The 17305-nt window shown below is 40.0% G+C and overlaps 3 protein-coding genes across 9 annotated transcripts in view; 2 read left to right on the plus strand and 1 right to left on the minus strand.

Annotated features, from left to right (window-relative positions):
• Window positions 1–1220: 1220 nt before the first annotated feature.
• LOC122998326 (tetratricopeptide repeat protein 9A) lies at window positions 1221–6661 on the minus strand. The gene is made up of 3 exons (XM_044375161.1): window positions 5408–6661; window positions 4845–5027; window positions 1221–2279 (listed from the first exon to the last, which is right to left on the minus strand). The coding sequence occupies exons 1-3, from the start codon at window positions 5883–5885 to the stop codon at window positions 2197–2199; spliced, it is 744 nt and encodes a 247-aa protein (XP_044231096.1). The 5' UTR covers window positions 5886–6661; the 3' UTR covers window positions 1221–2196.
• Window positions 6662–7491: 830 nt separating this feature from the next.
• med6 (mediator complex subunit 6) lies at window positions 7492–11829 on the plus strand. Its single transcript, XM_044375162.1, has 8 exons — window positions 7492–7560; window positions 8998–9157; window positions 9559–9650; window positions 10022–10104; window positions 10218–10326; window positions 10531–10646; window positions 10767–10794; window positions 11096–11829. The coding sequence occupies exons 1-8, from the start codon at window positions 7539–7541 to the stop codon at window positions 11224–11226; spliced, it is 741 nt and encodes a 246-aa protein (XP_044231097.1). The 5' UTR covers window positions 7492–7538; the 3' UTR covers window positions 11227–11829.
• A 2328-nt stretch (window positions 11830–14157) lies between these two features.
• pcnx1 (pecanex 1) overlaps window positions 14158–17305 on the plus strand; it is a 35360-nt gene continuing 32212 nt past the window's right edge. For 4 of the 7 annotated variants that reach the window (XM_044375151.1, XM_044375153.1, XM_044375155.1 and 1 more), the window contains exons 1-2: window positions 14161–14529; window positions 16271–16482. In XM_044375151.1, coding sequence (XP_044231086.1) covers window positions 14377–14529; window positions 16271–16482 — 365 coding nt within the window. In that variant the 5' untranslated portion in view covers window positions 14161–14376. Of the gene's footprint in view, window positions 14530–16270; window positions 16483–17305 lie in introns of all 7 variants that reach the window. The other 3 variants (XR_006407388.1, XM_044375152.1, XM_044375154.1) reach the window with 3 other exon arrangements.

The raw sequence follows: 17305 nt of genomic DNA on the forward strand, positions 1-17305 counted from the left end.
AGCCCCCTCTCCTCTCAAATATGCGCTTTGCTTATTTTTATTTAACTTGGATGTTTGAGCTTCACTGTGCAGAATGATGTATGTGCTGTTTGACGCTAGAAGGCTGTTTTCACATTCATACACTGAAAGTCGAAAGTTTCTCTGAGCTCGTTGAAAATCCAAGTTTAAGGTGTGTACCTACAAACATGATTTGTGACATCACAACTAGTCTGGAAGCCAATCCAAAGTATGAAGCTTCACAAGTGTGACGTGGAAACGTTGAGCCTCCGGAAAACATACAATGTGGAATTGATCTCAGTGAAGTCAGAGACATCTTGCATCCAGCAGTTAAACTTTTAAAATGAAAAAATGTTTGCATATTCATGATTCAGGATGTTCCAGTTCAATATGCGACAAGGAGTGGATGTCATTTTAAGAACTTCTAACTCTGTACTTGATTTTTAACTTTTTTTGTGGAAAAAACACATCAGACACAAATTACTAATCGAAGTATCAGTATATCATGTGTCTTAAAACTTGTCTGAAGGGGATCTTTAACTCATTTTGCAACTCTGTTTTCTAATCCAGGAAACCAGCTGGCTGCCATCTTTGTTTGGATAAGGAAACAGTCGCAACTTAGGAAATTGATTAAAAATCCTTTTTATCATGCAGCGAACAGAATATTTTTCCCCCAAGTGGTTTAAAGAGTCTTGAAATACCTTGGGGTTCTTCAAACATAGCCTAGTAATTATCTTTCTGAGGAACAGATGGTTAACACTGTGTCTTGAATGGAGCTAATGCTAATACACGAAGCCTCAAACTGTGGCTACCCAGCGCAAAAATGGCAGACAGACAAAGCTAGACGGTGGAGACCGAACAGACCTAAAAGGAGAGATTTACATTTGCCAGGTGGCCAGAAACACAACTCTAAATGAATGCTAACGCTCCGTGTCTGTTGGATGAGAGATGAGGCAACAGTTTGCTAACAAGTTCACCATATCAACTTGAAAGAAGATATGGCTAAGTCGCCAAAAAATCAGTTACTGCTGGCTCAAAGTATGAAATTTTAATTAAGCCTCCACTTTTAGATGATTATCTGTGTTACATCAGGATGTTTTCTGCCTCATGACAACATGCCGTGTTATATAATATTCTAGAAAATCAACTCCATGACCCTGCTTGTTATTACCCAAGCCTCGCCATGGCAACTACCAAGATGAGAAGGTATAAAATCATTTCAATCAGTTTTGGTTCACTTGTTTATTTACACATGTGCTTTCATCAGCATTTTTCCATAGACTCATTTATATCTTATGAGGAACATTTTAGGAAAATGAAAATAGTAAATTAAAAGGAAGTCCACTGCTGCAGCACAACAACAACAACAAAAAAAAAAAGTACTTCAATCAATAGACACATTTATTACACGCATACCTTTACAATAAAACATACAGTATTTGTTGATACAGTAAATGCTGTGAATGAAGTGCTTTGTTTTGGCATTAATAAACAAGACGCAAATAGCCGGCCTCTCCGTTATATTTCTTGTGGTTTCTATAAAGTAGCTTATTTACATTTTGTGATATGTCTCTTAAGTTCATACTGGAATTAGCAACCACGTGCTCATGATGTCCTGCCTGCGCGTTGAGAGTTAAAAACCTACTTACTGAAAGCACCTTTTGTTCAGAGTTAATTGAGAGTATAAAAAATCTTGACCTTTAGTAGTAACTTTTAAAATCAAAGTATGGTTACAGAGGTGTAGGTGGTTGTTACTCATTTACTCCATGCGACTCAAAAGACATCTTGTGCGAGGGCAGGTGCTAATTTACAGTTACGCTCGCCTGCAGACTTGCTGGATTCACTCTGTGGACCTTGTTGCTCCTGTCTCTATCACAAGTGTTGGCCTGTATGTGCAATGTTTGGACTGGCAGTGCATCAGTTTGTAATGGTTATTAAAACGTACTCGGGATGGATTTTTACTAGTTAAGTTTGGCGGTTTGGAGACAGAAACTCAGCATCTGGTACAATTTTTCAAAAATGCTTCAAGCACACAGTGGTAAAGTTCAATCACATAACTGGCAACCGGATGCTGTGCAAGGCAAAAGCAAACAAACATCGATTCACACCAAGACCTCCGACTCATGGTGTGTAAGGTCTGGGTGGCACACAGTAGGGCAGGAATTTTTGACGGGTGAGAAGTCATCAGACAGCGAGTGCTTATGTTGCCTCTTTCTTTTCCCTTTGGGCATTCCGGCGAATCTTCATCTCTGTCAGCTGGATGTAGCGGATGACATTGGTGTCTGGAAAACAAAGACAGGAAAAGGCTGATTTATTTCCTGCTCAGGGCAGGAAATGGTGCATCAATATGCACATAAATCTTCCACTAAAACAGAACTCAGTGGTATATATGACAATGTTAAGAGGCTAAAGGAAAAGTTATACAGAAACTCGATTTGTGGAAATGTTTTTTCAGACACTGTGAAAAAACATGTTTTTGTTTCCATGCATTTTAAGCTTACACTGGGGGGTTATAAAAGGGTCGACTGGGACCGACACTGGCGAACAATTATGTCATCAATCAAATGCAACATAATGTAAACATTACCAAAACGCCAGTTTACAGTACGACAACAGCAAAGAGACGAATCATATGGAGATCTGAATTGAAAAGGGCCATAAAATACACAAGTAAAACACTTGTAAGGGTTTAGAATATTATTAAATTTAAAATATTTTATCAGATATGTGTTCCCGATATTGAGAATGAATACCATGCTCAGATTTGAAGATCAATGTGGAGGCTACAAAAGGCTGGAAAGATTTCAATCATTTAAAAAACAAATACATGCACCGTCCCACCACGAAGGAGACCACATCACAAACATTATTCTTTTACTCTATAAAATAACACAATTAAAGTTTAGTTTTGCTTAGTTTCTCATAGCTATGCTTCCCAAAATGAGGCCTTGGGACGACTGCAGGTCCCTGATGGATAACTAGGAGGTCAAGAACAAGTTTAATTTCACTCTGTAGATGTCACAGCAAAGGAAGAATCCATAAAACCTAATATGTTAATCAGAGGTCTCACTGTCATGTCACAACCAACTCTTTTCCAGTCTGCTAGTCACTAGCAAGCTATTACAGTCCTGTAATAGCTGTCCTGCAGTAGTCCCCAATGTTTTCCACTTAAAGTCATTACTTGACTTCTGCGCCTACCTGTGCACCTGTTCCCAATTCCCTAATCAGCTCCCCGCCATATAATCCTGCCCCTTCCCCTCAAATCCCTGCCAGCTCATCTATAGACAAATCTGGGTTGTAGGTGAAAATAAACATGATGTCATTTCAGGCTGTGCTGTTATAAGTTGCTCCAACAATAAACTTAAACTTTGGAGGACGTAAAGGAAGGTAAAAGCATCTGCCCTATGAAATCAATATTACTTTCATAATAATCCTCATGTTTTGATTGCATTCTGAGCAGCAGGCTGATCAGCCTCCCCGGGTGTGATGGTGCACCAACAATGTCGTCTATGTCTTGCTAGCTGGGTGCTCTCTTAAAGCTACGTTTCCTGGCTCATATTTCACTTTTACAGTATCCTATAAACTCAGAATTTTATTTCTATTAAATAACTATTTCCTATAGATTATAATGCAAATAATTCCTGCCGGGTAAAAGCTTTTCCACCCAGCACTTTCACATCCAGACTGAGGAAGTCGGATAGAAGCAGCACGTTATTTCTTGTGTTTTTATGCACTTGATAGCACAACACATAAATAAGCTGCCAGATTTGTCTAAAGTCCTTTTTCACTGAACACATTTTGACATGTCACAGTTGAAAAAAAATGTGTAAACAATAAAATTAATGATGGCTGGATTCCATTTAGCTGCTTCAGGTTCAGGGTCCTGGTATTGTGCGTGCTGGCTCACTGTCACGGCTTACTGGGACTCTTTAATAGAACAGAGCCGTGTAATGATGGTAGTTACACCTGTGCTTTATCTACTATGAAAAGTCAAAATGTCTTGCCATAGCAGATATTTGATTTGTTAGCCTGTCTTGACTGACCACCTGTTAACTAACCTCACTTTGAACCACTGATATAGTAATTTCACTTTTACCTTACTTGCCTGTCTCGAGTCCTTTACCTGCTTCGCTGAGCCTTTACCTTCACTTGCTCCAGGAGGGTCAAAACTACACCTCCGCAAGTCTAAGACAGTGCTGCTGATTTTTACATGATTTATATTTTTCTGTGATTAAAGCCACTAGATGCAGAATTTGTACTTGACTGTAGCATCTTCCAAATGATTCTGATGGCACATAGTGAATTTTTTGAGCAGTATGTGTTGCTTTTAACCAAATCATCTTAGTGTCCCTGGGTCGAATTCATAGGAATCTGTGAAATTTATATCACTTGAGTCAGACATTTACAAATTCTACACATACTGGTTTTAATCGAGTCATGATTTGTCCCTAATTTAAACAGCAAGTTAACAAGAACTTAAATCCAATCTACAGTCCCAAAATAAGTATTTGATAATTTTGTGACACATTTGTGTAGCTGGAACTAGATTATATTTTGTATTTTTAGTTGACAAATGCCAAAAAGAGAACTAGGGTACATTATCTGACAATCAGCGAATCAATTCATCGACTCATCGTTTCATCACTAGATTTCTTAGCAGGACAACATGCGACAACACAAACAGATGTGATTCCTTTCAGCACACCAACTCAAACGTGGTCTAATCCACGTATAATCTACAAGCTCTCGACATGGAAACGTTTGGCAGCCTGTGTGCAAATCTGTCAGTGTGATTGAGAAGACTGTTGAGATACTGGAGTTCAGCACCACAGTCTGTCAGTCCTGACCTGATGGCTCCTGTTTGTGTGACTCCTTCAGGTAGTAGAGGGCCTTCTGGAAGTCTCCTAGGTGGTAATAGGCCACACCGGATCGGTACAGAGCTTTGAAGTTCTTTCCCTCCTTGTGTAGCACTTTCAGACAGTACTCCTTCACTCGCTCATAGTTCACCAGCTCCATTTGCAAAAGGCAAGCTTAGAATGGGAGAGGAGGGAAATAGAGGAGAGAGGAGTAGTTATTGATAACGCTACATGAGATAGTGTTTGAATTTCAATACATAATTTGCTTCATTATTCAATAAATAGCGAATATATCGACTGAATCTGCGTGGGGGTGAATAAATATACCATCCATTGGAAGTGAGTATCAGAAGAAAGTGAGGCAAATAGTGGGGTAACCCTGAGAATGACTCATACACTTTATGAATCATTCATGAGCTGTGGAGTATTCCCAGAATCTTTCTCTGTAGAAAAGAGACCAGATTAAGTGTAGTGTGTGTGTGTGTGTGTGTGTGTGTGTGTGTGTGTGTGTGTGTGTGTGTGTGTGTGTAATGTGTGAGAGAAACGTCTCTTACCGGCCAAGCTGTTGTAACACTCCAGCTCTGCATTCTCCATGGCCCCCTTCTGCTCATCTGTCAGCGTGCTGGACTTGCTGATGGTCGGCAGGAGGGGGGACTTGGAGCTGGTGTCCGGATCTCCCAGCACCCTGCACAGCCCCTTGATCTCCAGCAGAGCGCGGTGATACTTGCCAATCGCCTCTCGGTACTTCTTATCCTTGTAGCACTGGGTGCCTTGGCTCTTGAAGTCCAGCGCCCGCCTCACGACGTCGGCTGGCTCGTTGTGGGATGGCTGTTTCAGCATCGACCCACCATGATGCCTCTGCTGCTGGAGCTGCTGCTGGTATCTGGCATCTTTGGTCCGGCTGCTGCTGCCGCTGCTGGGAGGCTGAGCGCACTGCTGGAGCCTCGGGGAGCCGCCGCCGTTGTCGGTGTGGTTGCCTCTGCCTCCTTCCACCCTGGAACTGCCGTCGTGCCCAGCCTGGATCACGTTCATTTTCGACGTTATTTCACTGTACCCGCCCTGACACCGGGCTGTAATTTAGCTGGGAGATTTGGGCTCTTTCACTGCATCCTCTCGGCCGTATAGTTGCGTCTTCGCCTGGCCAGCAGTGTCGCAGCTACGTCTTCTCTCTGCGCAACCCTGCGCGATGCGCGCTCCTCCGTTGTAGCCTGTTCTCGTATTTTTCCTCTCCGACCAGCCGATTGGTCGATAAATACAGGGCCAGTGGTCCCATGGGGGTACTTCAGCAGGAAGAGGAGAGGTTTGATTTTATTATCAGTTCATCTGGAGATAATTTCATTATCAATTTGTTTGATAACTGCACATACTGTTTTATTTCAAACCAAACTGGACGAACAGTTCTTTGTTGATAATGTGGGTGATGTTCTATTATTTTTGATTAAATTATCTGATGAAATCATTAAAAATGAGATACATCTTGATATTTATCTTGCACTCTTTGCATTGTTTTTGATTTATTATAATAAAAGAATTAAAATGTCGTTCTAATTTCTCATTTAATTATATTTCTGTGTGTCATCCATGCAAGTTCTTGATGGGAGCGCGGTCTCTCGCTCTTATCTCAAATTTGGAGGAATGCAGTCATGTCAGTCATCTCCTCTCAGATGTATCAGATAAAGATCATCCAGCTTGTCTCCTCTCGCCCGAGCAGTCTGCCTTTCTCCCTGACTGCTCGCTTTCTGCGCAGCCAGTTTGGACAGACACATGACGAGCTATAGTCCCTAATGACAGGCTATGATGTCATCCAAACTGGGGTTTATGCAGGTTAAAAGGGTGCTGCGAGCCTCCATTATACTCCATTATGAGGGGGGGTGCAGGCAGCCAGGTGATGAATAAGGTCGCCCCTTTTGCACTCTGTGTGTGTGTGTGTGTGTGTGTGTGTGTGTGTGTGTGTGTGTGTGTGTGTGTGTGTGTGTGTGTGTATATGTGTGTGTGTGTGTGTGTGTGTGTGTGTGTGTGTGTGTTTGTAAGCTTGTTATTCACCATGCTCAAATCCATCTGTTCTGTCACACTCTCAGGGCAGTGAACTCAGCTGTCTGGGTGTGTCTCTGGAATTTCAGCTCTCTGGAGCAAATGCTGCATTGCTGACCATAAATGAAAGCCAGGACAGCTATTATATACGACTGGTTATTGAGAGATTAAAAGTATGCTTGTTTTTTTTTTTTTTTTTTTAAATATTTTGTGCCTTTAAGTAGCCACAAAGGAACTGGGTGTGCCGTTGTTTTGTTAAGAAAGATGCGCACATGCACAAACACAAAGTCTCAAATACAAATTCAGTTGAATGATGCGTGAAATTAAAGTGCAGATACAATACAGCCAAATTAGGCACAAAAAATCAAAACACAGTGGAGTTAATTATGACATTTTTCATTTGTGCGTTTGATTTTTGTGTGTTTATGTGTATTAAAGAAAACAAAATAAAATCCTAAAAGTTATTATAGTGTTGTCTCTCTTTTGCAAACTAGTTGTCTTTTTTATTTTTTTAAAAATTAATTTACTACAATTTTTGTTTACACTTTATCTGTCCGCTTTACTCCAATTTAACTAATTAATATACGTCATCAAACTGCGACCCGGAACAGATCAGTTGATTACGTAATCTTAGTGAGACGATTTGTTTACATCATGGCGTCGGTGGATTTCAGAGGTAGCTAAATGACTGTTGTATTATTTGATTATCTTTTAAAGAATATTTTCAGGCTTTTTTGTTGTGGCCACATGTAATACGCCAGCGATTGACGTCGTATATTCGACATTTTGTGATAAAATAAATCTTCTATGAAGACCTTTGTCTCTTAGTGCTAGCAGCTAACTGTAGCAACGATTAGCATCTTCCCGGTTTGATTAGCATGTCGGCTAACTAACTCTGGATATTTGCTTGGATGGGCTCATTTCTTTTGTACAAACACATACAAATCTAAACACGTGAAGAACAATTACGTTAAATGCGGACCGAGGAAGATTTTCTACATACGTAACGCTAACGTTAGGTTTAGGCTACAAACATCCGATTCGGCTAGCTAATGTCTCGTAATGTTAGTGAAGCTCGATACGACATCAGATGGAATAACATTAAATAATCCCTCTATTAGTGGAATTTGGTGTTAAATATCTTTGGTGCTTTTGTTAATTGATTGGTAAATAATTAGTCACTGCTGCTGGAGTATTGGCAGCACTCAAATGTCTATTTTTTAGCCCCAGTGTGTGCCTCCCATGTATTAGCATTACCGTTAACTTACTGACAGGTAGTTGTTATGTTATTACATGAGAGGAGCAAACGTGGAGATTTATGAGGAGAAATTATATTCAGCTTTTATTTTGATGGCTATATCGAGCTGCAACGATTAGTCAATTAATCGGTTACTCATTAGTTGTTAGCTATTATGATAATCAAGAAGTCGTTTTACTAAGTTTTCAAGCAAAAATGACAAACATTTGCAGGTTCCAGGCTCTCAAATTTGAGGATTTGATGCTTTTTAATGTTGAAAACAATAGTAAACTGAGTTTCTTTGAGTTTTGACTGTTTGTTGGACAAAATAAACAATCTGAAAATGTCACCTTGGGCTGTGGGGAACTATAACAGGCATTTTTCACTATTTTCTGGCATTTTATGGACCAAACAATCAAGAAGATAATCAACAGATTAATGGATAATAATACTTAAAATAATACTAAATACTTAAAACCAACATCAAAGTCAAGAAGTAATGAGAACATATATTTGCTTAGTCAATAATTAGAGGGAGGTAAACATCATATCTTAAAACCTAACTCTATTAAAGTAAGGTTTTGCCAGTAATGTTTTCCAAAGTCTTCCAGCCCTGAAGGTAAAGTCCTTATTGAAGCTACCTTGTCTAATACTCTTTCCACATCAAAGTGACATTAAATCCTGAGGCTGCGGTCTTGCTAGTATGATGTGTATGATATTAGTTCCCCATTAATCAATGCTATAAAAATGTTCAGTATAATACTGAAATCAACTCGAACCTTACATGTAACCAATGTAAACTGAAATTGGCTTGATCTCAGCCAAGTATATTAGTAAATATTCTCATTCAATGTTGACTCCTTGTTCAATTTGCAGACAACCTTCTTGGGATTTCCTGGGTGGACAGCGGCTGGGTGCCTATTCTTAACCCTGGAAATGTGCTGGACTATTTCTCTGAGAGGAGCAACCCCTTTTATGATCGAACCTGTAATAATGAGGTAGTGAAGATGCAGCGGCTTACTCTGGAGCATCTGAAGTAAGTTCATAGTGCACAGTTGGATTTGGTGGGATTTTGCTAATAGTTGCAAGTAATCAAAGATGAAATGTGATGGGTAGCCGGGTGAATAATCCAGGTTCAAGGTTTATTGTTAGCAAACAGCTATTCTGGTGAGGTATTGTTGAGCAAGACAGTCCCTACCAGCTCCATTTAAGCCTGACTTCTCACTGCAATTTAGTTTCAAGGACTAAGTGTCACAGTAGAGTAAAAACAGTATTAGCTCCAAAGAAGATAGTGAATGCAATGTAAGATTCATGGCACTTAATCAACATGTGGACCTTGTACATTATACATTAAAAAGGACCAGAAACATATTTTCATTTGTATCATTGAGTTACATGCCAAACTAAATGCAAACATTGTTTCTGTCTCATTTTCAGTCAGATGGTGGGAGTGGAGTACATTCTTCTTCATGCTCAGGAGCCAATTCTATATATAATCCGTAAACAACAGAGGCAGTCACCGACACAATGTGAGCAGCGTTGCATCTTAAGAATTCAATGTGTATTGCATGTACATGTGGTATCGCAACTACCTGCACTTGTCATTATTCCTGTAATTATTCTACTATGTGTCTTACTGAAGTAAAGGGGAAATGCTTCAATGGACTATTGGTTGTACACCTGACCGCTGGTGTCCTCAGTATCATTATCCAGCAGCATAAATGTTGTCACAGGTTACAAAACATTCAAGAACTGTTATATTAGTTTTGTTTAAACACCAGTTATTGGATTTGTAATCAACCCCACCTTACTGACTTTTACTGTCACGAAAAGTAACAAATATTTAAACACACACGCACACTCACACAATCTTGCTTGACTGTATGTCTCCACCCTCTAGTGATTCCCTTGGCTGACTACTACATCATAGCTGGAGTTGTGTATCAAGCCCCAGATCTGGGAACAGTAATCAGCTCCAGAGTGGTGAGAACTTATAACATGGTCTTTTATGATACACTTAAAACAGTGAAAGTTTATTGAAGGGAGATTTAAGTAGTAGTAAGAAACTGAAGACACATGAATCATATCTATTTTAGCTTTCTGCTGTCCATGGAATCCAGTCTGCATTTGATGAGGCCATGTCATATTGTCGCTATCACCCATCCAAAGGATACTGGTGGCATTTCAAGGACCAGGAGGAGAGAGGTTAGGTTTTTTACACTTCATTTCAGCAGTGCAACAATGAGTACATTGTGGTACTAACCATAATGTACCAAGCTCACCAAATACTGAGGAGTACAAGAGCCAGAGCTGCAATCCTGTAATATTTATAAAAGCAATAGCAAGTCCAAGTTTGACTTGATGATTTTGGCAAAAGCTGATAAACAAAATGCTTTGCTTTCTCCAAAGAAAAAGCCAAGCCTAAGACTAAGAAGAAAGAGGAGCCTAGTTCACTGTTTCAGAGGCACCGCGTAGACACTCTCCTTATGGACCTCAGGTCAAAATTTCCGCCAACTTTCTACCAGGTATGTATTATACTGGCTCAAAATATTAATGTACAATCTTCTCAGTCTTTTCCCTGGGACTTTTCCCAGAAAAATAATTATTTCATGTTAATATGATTTTTTTTCCTTCTGCAATTTCAGCCTAAGCCTGGTGAGAAGCCTATTCCAGGTATGATCTTGATAGTTATAACATCTAATTATATTCAGATATTAAAGTTACATAATTATTAGTGCCTGTGTCTGTCTTTCTGTGCTTTGCATTTAAATTTTGTGCATTTGTGGTATTATTACACTTGGTCTTTGTATTAGTGGCTGTGCTTCTGGATTATTGCCTAAACATTCAGAATTTTAATTGATATAAATTTGGCTTAGATATCTCATTTTAAAGGTAGAATGTGTTCATATTTCATTGTAGATGACATCCACAAATTCCATGAGTTTCCCTCTAATTGTATACTGTTGTATTGCAGTTGAGGTGAAGAAGGAGCCTGAACCTCCCACAGAAGCTGTCAAACAAGAGGAGAGGGAGCCAGCCACAAAGTCCTCCGCTCCAGCTCCACCAAGCAAGCCGCCTCCTGAGAAGCGAGCAAGGCTACAGTGACAGCCGTTCCTCTCACACTCAGGAGAAAGACAGTGAACAGTTCTTCAGCACTAACCGGAAGAACAGTTGAAGATCATTAGAATTTCTCTTCAAGTTTCTAAAATGCAAGATCATCCGCCACTCCGCTCATTCGATCAGTCGACAGGATGCTGTGAACGACCGTGGCAGTTGTCTGTCTCAGTGCCAGGACTACTTTTATACTGTAACCTTAGTCTTGTGCGCTTAATAGGTTTGGCATCATGAACATTTCAGGCAGCTGTGCTACAAACAGGGGTTAACTGCATGATGTCAGCAGGCATCTCGCAGCGTACGCTAAGGATGTGGCTTTTTTTGATGATAAGCTGACATCAGCATCAGTGTCGGTTTACTGATGACATCAGCGTTATGTTTGTGTTGTGGCGACTTCAGAGGACAGATTCATTCCCGCTCTGCTTTTACAGGAAAATGTGTCACAAATGTATCATCTCGTCTGAAAAGGCAGAGAGCTTCCTGACCGTAGCACCCTTATTTGACTACATACGCTTTCAACTGCTTTTTGAAAGGAATTCTCCACTTTAATATCTTGCTTTGTTTGTTTTTGTATTAAAAGTATCAGCTACTATATCCTGATGTGTTTTATTGTTGACAAGTAACAGTCTCCAGTTTTGCTTGATCAGTTTTCACATCCTCTGAGCAAAATATCATCTTAAATGTAAGTGAAATCATTTTGATGCTGTCCCATGATCAAGGACTCATCACCTCAGGGCTGAAATGCTTGTGGTTTACTTTTTTTTCTAAGCACCTTTAACTACACTTAAAGGCTTCCTGGCCTTTTTTGTATAATTACCGTCAAACCTGGATGTATTAATCAAATCATATTCAAATAAATATTGATTAATTGGATGTTGATGGGCAGTGTACAGACTAAATTTGCAGATAAATCTACATCTCTAATGCTCCTTAACAAATCTTTATAATCTGTGTTTGCAAATGTGAAAAGAAATACGATGTACCACTACTCTGCCCATAGTTCCCTTTTGTACCTAATCGAAGAGGATGGTCTTTAGTGGTGGAAAGTACTGAATTTTAGTTCAATTTTGAGGTACTTTAATTGAGATTCCATGTCTACTCCACTACGTTTCAGAGGGAAAAGTGTACTTTTTACACCACATTTGTCTGACAGCTGGAGTTACTGGTTACTTTACAGATAAAGAGCTTTGTTAACAGTTCCACCGAAGACATTTCCTCTTTAAACCTCTCACATGATTTCATTTAAATTTGTTCTAAGGGCCAAAGAAGTAAAATAATCCAGTATTTCGCAACAAAAACAGATTTTTGGGTCTTTCCTGCAACTTTTATCATCTGACTTCTCACATTTATCTGGTGACCCACTGAAGGGTGCCTTACCCCTATGCTGGGAACCACCGGACTACACTACCGATCTGAAAATAAAACAGTTAAAATTAACTCCGACTTACACACTGGAGCATCAATATTAACAATGTAATGATGTAATATATAATAATAGACCAGTCACAGGGGCTATTTTCTTGCAGAATGAGTACTTTTGATACTTTAAAGTACATTTGCTGCCAGTGCTTTTGTGCTTTTACTCATGTAATCTTACTAATTTTTAGAGTATTTTTACATTGTCATATTGATACTTTTACTTAGGTAAAGGATCTGAATACTTCTTCCACCAATGGTGGTCTTGGCTTTTTTAAGTTTACAAAAGGGTATTAACTGAGCAGTGGTGGGAAGTAACCAAGTACATTTACTTAAGTACTGTACTTGAGTAAAAAATTGAGGTACTTGTACATTACTTGAGTATTTCCATTTTACACTACTTTATACTTCCTCTCCACTATATTTCAGAGGGAAAAATTGTACTTTCTACTCCACTACATTTATTTGACAGCTTTAGTTACTTTTCAGATGGAGATTTGACACAATGGATAATATAACAAGCTTTTAAAATACAACACCTTGTTAAAGAAGAAACCAGTGGTTTCCAACCTTTTTGACTTTTGACGTCTCACAAAAAGCAGTGTGTAGTCGGGGTCACATTTCAGATGTTTATGAGTTGTTAACAGCTCCACCAAATAGTGATTTTCCCCTATAAACTTCTCACATGGTTTAAGTTCAATAAATGTTCAAATGATCCAATATTTCACTAAAAATCAAAGATTAGAGAAAAAGTCCAAAAACTGAAAACAGATTAGTGTATCAGAACTTTATTTTTTCGTCTTTTCTCTCCCATTAATCACCTCACGACCCCTCAGATTTATCTGGTGACCCTTTGGAGGGGTCTGACCCCTAGTTTGGGAACCACTGGGCTAAACTAACTAACTGTATATAAAGTAGTTGAAACTAGCTCCATTTCCATCAGCTACAACAGTAACATGCTGCTCTAACACTGATGCTTCAGTATTAATAGTCTAATGATGTCATATATAATAATATATCAGTCAAAGGGACCAAACCACTACTTTTACTGCAATACTTTAACTACATTATGTACTTTTACTTAGGTAAGGTTTCTCATGCAGGACTTTTACTTGTAATGGAGTGTTTACACATTGCTGTATTGGTACTTCACGTCAGTAAATGATCGGAATACTTCTTTCACCACTAGGATTGAGGATAAAACGCATAGTTCACATCTGATCTTCTCTGTAAGCAATGGGAGAGTAAAATCACCAGGTGTCGCCAGTTGGTCATATATGTTTCTGACCCTCATTCCGAATAATACATTTTAGTTTATGCATTTGTGTTGTGACTGTCATGCTGAAGTCTAACATGCATTGTCACTCGCCACTTATGCATTTACACCCAGGAGAGGGAGCTAAAAGCACGAAATCATCACATAGCAATGATGCATGTTTGAAGATATTTTGGCATAGACCGCTTCCATGGCTACTACTCTATATTGATACCACGAAGAAGAAGCTTCTCGCAGGGCGTGGTGGGATAGTAGTCTCCTCGGGTGGGAGGACTGGAAACAGTGCCCCAGCTGGCTGGCTAGCAGCGGCAGCAGCAGTAGCAGAGAAGATGGCTGCAGAGGGGATTTTCAGGCCAATGTCTGAAAACAGAGCACCGTTTGTCATGTTCAGCGACGACTAGCCAGCGTGTCACCCCCAGGTTGGTCGGATTCGGAGGGGATACAACAACATGGGGTCGCAGACACTACAGATCCTGAGGCAGGGGGTCTGGGCTTCAATCACAGGCGGGTGGTACTACGACCCCGATCAAAATACATTCGTCAACGCTTTACATCTCTATATCTGGCTGTTTTTGCTATGTTTCCCCTTCACACTATACATGGTGAGTGCTGTTGCTTTTCCAAACCTCCCTTTTAATCCCTTTATTTGTGTATTTTTTTTTGTCATGACTGTTGACAACGTAAGTTACCAAGTGTCCGTTAGGTTAGCTGCCACAGGATAGTAACGGTCGGTCTCTGTCTATTATCTGGAGCGCAGACAATGTAACGTGTCGTTAAACTAGCAAAACCTAACGGAATACTGTAACTATATTTAAAATAATCTACAAAACCATACGGTTGTCGGATTTATAGGCGGTTAAACATGGTTTAGAGGGCAAAATTAACGAAATAATCCGTAAATGCCTCCCCTTTAAAGTGTAGCATCCACCAACTAGATGGGACCAGAAAGCTCTTTTGTTTAAATTCTGTTTATTTATCACTGTGAATGATGCAGTTATGATCCGTTGTTAAGGATAATCAGTCGATTACACTGTGCTAGGCTGTAATCAGGGAATTTAATTTCCCTTCCCCCTCCTCTTATCTAGTTGCTTTCCTCCTGTCTGTAGTGATTTGTGATATCACCAGTTTTCAGAAGCTACCAGCTGTGACTGTAAGAGCACAGCTGACAAGGATGTAACAGTAATCTGGCAATTGTAGAGGCTCAAATGACTGACTTTTATATGCTTATTTCATTTGTCACATAAGGTCTTTGTTGTCCCTTTTGTTTCCTAAAAGCACTATGTATTATGTGTTTACTTTTGGGCAATGCCCTCTTAACTGTCCCAGAAGGACTTGACCCATCAGCAGTGCCGGGTATAGTTTGCTTGTGCCTGTTATTTATGGGTTGTTTGTCAAATAATAACACTTTAACTGCCCTAAACAGAACAGCTGGAGTACAGGACAGGTTCAGATGTCACCGAATGATTCTCTTTTTCACACATGCATCGCTATAAACAAACTCGTATCAGGAAATGGCTGTTTGCTAAGCATACTAACTTCTATATCAAGAAGCCGATGTTTCGAATTGGTCTGTGGTTTCCGTTCTATTCCTGGAGTGGAAATACATTGGTCAGCTCTGTGGTTTATATTGCACCACAGGTTTGAGTGGTGCTGGTGTTGGTAATAACTGCAAACAGATGCAGCAGGATATCTCAAGGACAACAGAGACACGGAAGCTGGAGCTCAGACACCTTGTGGTAAACACACAGGTGCTCGGCTCTCTGAAGGCAATTAATAGAGACATTAAAATGATAATTGAATGCAGTAATGCCCGTATGTGTCATAAATAATAATGCATTCGATTTTTTCTTTCAGCTGTGTTAAGGGGATACACAAGAACTTGGATACAATAGTTGGTTACTGTTGATCAGTTCAATTCCTGTCAGCACGTGATGTGTCAGCTGTCGCTCATTATGTCCCTCAGCAAGACATCGAACGGCCTACCTGCTGTCTCATCGCCTCTTTGGATAAACATGAAAGCTAAAATCTAGAGTGGGCTTTTTTAAAAATGCATTTCTGCTCCTTTTCTTTATTGTCCTTTTCAAGAAGAACAAAAACAAACTCAGACTATAATGATGATATGAAATTACATAACGGAAATTTAATCAAATCTTGACCCTTGAGATGAATAAAGGAAAACGAATAAACACAAGACACTACAGGAAGAAAAAAAGGGATGCAGAGCCACATACAGTAAATTAAGCGTGCAATCAAAAGTACATTCAGTTCCCTAATAAGTATAATTGAAGTATCACTAGCAGTAGTGGTCTCGCAGTTAATTTCTACTTCCTTCTCTAATCCCAGGCATTGCCGCCAACCATGGTGATTGTGGGAATCTACTGTGGTGTGATTGCTGCCATGTTTCTGCTGCTGAAGACGGTGAATTACCGCCTCCACCATGCCCTGGATGAGGGGGAGGTGGTGGAGCAAGCCAAGGAGACGCAGGGCAGCAGAAGCGGCACCGAGGGGGCTAATGACGGCGGTGTCACCCGTCGGGAGGACAGCAACGGCCCGGGGTAAGTTCACGTCTTCCACCACCCACCCGATGGAGGATATCTGGAGATAAAAGACAAAGACACTCCATGAGTGTGAACAACTAAACCTCTCAGATGATGAAGCAGATAAAGTACTCTGCAAAAGCTCTGTAGGAGTATTGTGTGTGAGGTAGAAGATGCTTTCTCATCATGACGTGTCACATGGTGTGTGATTGTGGAGTGAGTCAAGACTTTTAGAAGTGATGTAATCTGGAGTTGTCTATTAGCTCTGAGGTCAAAGGTCTAGTCCTCCAGCGGTGATGTGTAGACGAGACGCAGGCTGCTACAAGGAGAATCAATAAATTGCCTCAAAGACTTCCAGACAGTTTAAGTCATGTCCAGCTGTAACAGCAGCAGCGATGGAGAAAATCACTTTTGTAAGATTTTTACTTTTACCTCATTTGACCTTTATTTGGTAGACACACAACTGATAGAGACAGAGGTTTGTAGGCTGGGTTCAAATGATGATATGATACAAGCCGAGCAATATGAACCACCAGGACACCCCAGGAAAATTACTTCTACAGTAATTACATTATTTGTCATTTGTTGTCAGTATGGTTTGTGCTGAGAAGTGTGTTGTGAAGCATTATTTTTAAATGCATTATAAGACTATTGACATTTATTTGTCACTTATTATGCACTGCAGCTCTTGGTACATGCTACGCAGAGCTTTACACTGTTAGAGTGGTGTTTAAGGCATCAGTATGCTCCAGCCGAAGTGCTAAAAGAACGGTCAAAAAAGTTTCTGAAACCCTCTCCTTCCACAACTCTCCACTGTCAGAAGTCCAAGCATTTGTAATTT

The sequence above is a fragment of the Thunnus albacares genome, chromosome 15 (genome assembly GCF_914725855.1).
Source record: "Thunnus albacares chromosome 15, fThuAlb1.1, whole genome shotgun sequence".
Taxonomy (NCBI): domain Eukaryota; kingdom Metazoa; phylum Chordata; class Actinopteri; order Scombriformes; family Scombridae; genus Thunnus; species Thunnus albacares.